The sequence below is a fragment of the Engraulis encrasicolus genome, chromosome 7 (assembly GCF_034702125.1).
Source record: "Engraulis encrasicolus isolate BLACKSEA-1 chromosome 7, IST_EnEncr_1.0, whole genome shotgun sequence".
Taxonomy (NCBI): Eukaryota; Metazoa; Chordata; class Actinopteri; order Clupeiformes; family Engraulidae; genus Engraulis; species Engraulis encrasicolus.
This window is the reverse complement of record NC_085863.1, coordinates 20,135,376-20,140,375: the sequence shown is the minus strand read 5'-3', so window position 1 is coordinate 20,140,375 and position 5,000 is coordinate 20,135,376. Positions and strand designations below refer to the sequence as shown.

Below are 5,000 nucleotides of genomic sequence, written 5' to 3'. Positions count from 1 at the left end.
TATATATATATCGTTATATCGCCCAGCCCTAATATCAAGTAATGCTCTGCACTTTACCCGCTCCTGGTTTACGATCAATGCGGAACGACCAGTGAAGCAGGAGAGGGTTCACTCTCGTGTCTTTAATCCAAGCCCAAACTCCTCCATTACTTCCACCCCAAATGGTGAAACAACCTACCAGTGCAGTGCCTACAAGTTATTTGCTTCTTGCTGGTGTCCTGCTCTGAAAAGTTGTTCTTGGTTTTTGGCTACAAGTGTTACAAGTGTTTCTACCACTTATAGGTGTATATAAACATGGCATTTAAACAATATTGGTGCGTTTTGAAATCCTAATTAATCTTAATTAATCTTAATCCACTTAAATCTCCGCTTCTAAAGTATATCTGGTTTAGGGAGCTTAGGAAATACAGTGTGGTACCTCTGTTCATACCATGTGAAGACTAACGATAAATGCAAATATAATACAAAATATAAAGGGTAAATGTAGTAACTCTGTGTTGTGTCTGCAGACTAACAGTCAATACTGAGTGTAATGTAATGTAATGTAACATAATGTGTTGTGTCTGCAGGTTAACGATCAATGCTGAGTGCCCAATGAGGCTCATCAACTTCCCCATGGACGGACACTCCTGCCCACTCAAGTTTGGAAGCTGTAAGTCTGCTGCTCTGTCCCTTTCTCTCTCGCTCTCGCTCTCTCTCTCTCTCTCTCTCTCTCTCTCTCTCTCTCTGTGCCTACCCTCTCAAGTTTGGCAGCTGTAAGTCACATTAGGCATTAGGCTCATTAAAAAGTGAGTGAAATGAGTGAATATTTAATGTGGTAAACATTAAGGATGCCCTCTCCTCATGGTAGATGCCTATTCTGCCCCATCACTGACTGTCTCAAGAGTAAACAAGAGAGTTATTTTATAGTAGATGATGATAATTATTATTTTACGAGTTACTGATGATTCCAACTCATTCTCTACTTTTATGCTCTTATTTTCAAACTTTTCGTCATTTGCTTGTTTTGCTTCTTTTGCTTTTGTTTTTGTGGGGCATTGTATTGAACTGGCTCTGTCTATGAAATGTGCTGCACAAATAGTATTGCATTGCTTTGCCTTGCCTTGCCTCTGTTTACTGTTTAAAATGCACTGTGTAAATAACCCTGCCTTGCCTCTATGTATGAAATGAGCTGTACAAGGAAACTTTCTTTCTACAAGAAAACTTTCTTTCTCTCTGTCAGACGCACTAGGTACAGTGCCATGAGAAAGTTTGGGCACCCCTTTGGAAAATCATGGGTGCCCATATGTATGCACACGCCTATTTTTGTTTAAATCCACATACAATTCTTTCTATAACACCTGCGAAAAAAATTCCACTGCTGAAATGTTTCTCTTTCCCTACAGTTTAACATATGTTAAAATGAAGTTGCTACTTTATAAGTTCAACGAGAACTAAACCGATGTAATGATTTTCCAAAAGGGTGCCCAAACTTTCTCATGGCACTGTATACTTTATCAATCTAAACCTGTCTAAGCATTGCCTTTCCTCAATACCAGATGCGTACCCCATCAGTGAGATCGTGTACACGTGGAAGAAGGGGCCCCTGTTCTCGGTGGAGGTCCCCCAGGAGTCCTCCAGTCTCCTGCAGTACGACCTCATAGGGCAGACCGTCTCCAGCGAGAGACTCAAGTCTAACACGGGCAAGTATACCAGTCTGTAGCCCCTTAGTGCACGCCGTACCTCCTGAGGCACGCTGTAATAGACATTGAAAGTTAACTACTATAGTACTACACTACTGTGACAGTGCATAGGGCCTTTAGTAATACATTACGACTTGGTCATTGCCATGCTGGTAACAGCTCATTTATAATGCCGTGTCTTAAGGGGTTAAAGTGATACTGTCCCATTTTTGGAAATAAGCTTATTTTAAACTTACCCTTGAGTTAAATAATAGGGTTTTACAGTTCTCTTGTACTTTCGACCGTTCTCTGGGTATGGCAGTGCAAATTTTACCTCCATGCTAGCAGTTAACATTGAGTCCTATGAGACCAGCTGGCGGCTAACTGGTCTCATAGGACTCAATGCTAAGTGCTAGCTTGGAGGTAAAATTTGCATTTTATTTGCATTGTCATTCTCAGAGAACAGTTGAAAGTACAGGAGAACGGTAAAACCGTATTATTTAACTCAAGGGTAAGTTTAAAATAAGCTAATTTCCAAAAATGGGACAGTATCTCTCTAACAGTGTTGGGCACGTTACTTTGACAATAGGGCAACAACCATTATGTGAGACCTTCCAAAGACCAAATCGGTTTCGCACAGATGGACCAGCCGACATATTGGCATGTAAAAGTGATGAACTGCTTGTAGGATTATCGCAGAATAGTTTGTCATATTTCACTCGGCTAGTGTCTTGATTGCAAAACAAGCATACGTTAGAATAGTTGTTTCCAAATCCTACCCATCCGTAGGTTTACTATGCATACTACTACTATACATACTATTATACTACTATAGTATTACTAATACTTAAATATACTACTGCTGATGAGCTCTGCGAGCTGAGATTCTGTTTGTTTTTTTGTTTTGTGCACTATAGGAGAGTATGTGGTGATGACGGTGCACTTCCACCTGCAGCGTAAGATGGGTTTCTTCCTCATCCAGACCTACATCCCCTGCATCATGACCGTCATCCTAGCACAGGTCTCCTTCTGGATCAACAAGGAGTCCGTGCCCGCCAGGACCGTCTTTGGTGAGCAAACCATCTTCTTAATATCTGTTATTTGAGTTAGGGTCATCTTTTGTGAGCTATAGCTTCCATTAAAGATCTTGTTTTTGACTAATTTAGCAAACTTGCTTTTCACATAAGACCTGTTATTAAGTGCCCTGCTGGACCGTCTTCGGTGAACAACACCGACTAGAGTTAGTTCCTTTCAGGACTTTCTCCGGAGTGCAATCCATCCTGTTTGGATTCCCAGTAATCATATATGAAAAGAGACTTAGTTCCTGCCAGAACTTTGCTAGTCGTCTTTGCTAGTTGTCTTGTTTGATTTCTTTACTGTTTTGAGTTCGCCATGCAAAGACTGTCTGTGGTGAGCAAAACTGCCCTTAGAGATTGTGTTTCGACTAATTATCAATACCGGTATGTACATGTATGTACTATGTTGTTAGTTTCTGCCAGGATTGTCCTCGTTAAGCAAGCCATATTGTTTGTTTTCCTAGTATCCATATGTGCACTCAGTGTTAGTTCCTGTCAGTACCGTCTTTGGTGTGAAAGCCATCTTCTTAAGATCTGTTATTTAGTCTGCCATACTTGGACCATCTCCGGTGAGCAAGCTGCCCTTTTAAGATTCATTTTTTACTCATTTCCAATATATGCATGTATGGTTAGTTTCTGCCAGGACTGTCTTTAGTAGGCTTTTTTTAGCTGTCTCATTAAGATCTGCCAGGCGTGTCCTTGGTTAGCAAGCTGGCCTTTTCAGATCAGATGTATGAATCATTATCCATATGCATCTGTTGTAGCTTCTGGTGGAATGCAAAGTGCTTGTTGGTCTGTGCGCATACAGTACTTCATAAGCGCAAACATATGACGATTATAAATGTTACTTTTTTTGTGTGCATCCCTTTGTCGATAAGACATACAGGTAGGTATGCAGCCCAAAGGCATTGCTTTAGTGACACTGTGTCCCTGTCACAGTTACATCACCATGTTATTGTCATCTGATGGCTGTCTTTACAGTTGAGGCGTTCAGATGAATGAGGTCATTTGGTCCATGACACATCCATGTCCTTCAGCCACTCGCATACCAAGCCGTGGAGGTGACATTAAATTGCATTATATCAACATTACATTGGATTTAGCCGGCGCTTTTGCCCAAAGTGACTTTCAAAAGAGGACATGATCAGCATTATGTGACAATGTGACAGTGGTGGTGTGTTGATCTGGATGCTAGTCATGTTTCAGCGAGGGAGAAGGATTTATGCGTACGCCGTATCACGCGGCTCTCAGGCATTCCCCATTCTGATTGGTGAGAATAGGCACTTAGGTGGTTAATTGTCTCTGAATAACGACCACAGGTCCCGGCATACAAGACTGCAATTTGCTGCTTTGCTGGATGCGTAGCGCACCGCACACAGCAACGGGTAGATATATCCTGTGGCAAATTATTGATGTCTTTGTTAAGTGCCCATGTAATGTGGATGATATATATCTTGTAATGACAGTCATTACGGTAAAAACAAACCTCTTGTCTCTGGCGGTTGGTATGAAAACGCTGCTGTACGGAGCTTTTGTTTCCTGCTGTGGGTGGCTGGCAGAGCTAATGGCCGTGCCCTCGCTCGCTATTGTACTTTTTAATGCTCAGCACTTAGAGTTTTACAGCAACTAATTCAACGCAGCTCTTTTTTCCTGGTGTGTGTTTTTTTTTCATCCACGTCGGCAGTAGACATTCAAAGGGGCTCGTTGACGTCCGTTTGATTGTGCTTTGCTTTGCTTTGTTCGTCCTTTTCTCAGCTGCTTCAAAGGAGCTAGAGAACCTTTTGTAGATTATTGCTGTTTTTGTCTGCAGCGGCATGTCAGCAGTTCTATAAACTGCCACCGTTGTGGAAGATAAGAGATCTTTGATGAAGAAATGGAAGGTGTGTTTCCATCTGTGAATGTGTGTGGTTGTGTGGCTGTGTGATTGTGTCTTTGCGTGCATGTGCGTGTGCGTGTCTCTGTGTGTGTGTGTGTGTGTTTGTGTGTGTGTGTGTGTGTGTGTGTGTGTGTGTGTGTGTGTGTGTGTGTGTGTGCGTGTGCGTGTGCGTGCGTGTGCGCCCCTATTTGTGTGTTCATGTGCGTGTGATTTCGTGAGTGTGTGTCTCCATGTGTGAGTGCATGGTAAAAAGCTTTATTAACCTCTGGGATTTCACCAGCCACTTTCCTCTCATTTGTGCAAAAAAGAGAGTTTTTAGATGAGCCTCTCTTGATTAAGACATCCTCACGACTTCTCTTCAAACACGTGAACCGCACACTCCAGAGA

The 5,000-nt window shown here is 42.2% G+C and overlaps 1 protein-coding gene across 1 annotated transcript in view; it reads left to right on the top strand.

Moving 5' to 3' along the window:
* gabra6b (gamma-aminobutyric acid type A receptor subunit alpha6b) overlaps positions 1-5,000 on the top strand; it is a 60,542-nt gene that overhangs the window by 8,676 nt on the left and 46,866 nt on the right. The window contains exons 5-7 of the mRNA XM_063203045.1: positions 570-652; positions 1,539-1,682; positions 2,579-2,731. Of these exons, the coding sequence (XP_063059115.1) occupies positions 570-652; positions 1,539-1,682; positions 2,579-2,731 (380 nt within the window). The remainder of the gene's footprint in view (positions 1-569; positions 653-1,538; positions 1,683-2,578; positions 2,732-5,000) is intronic.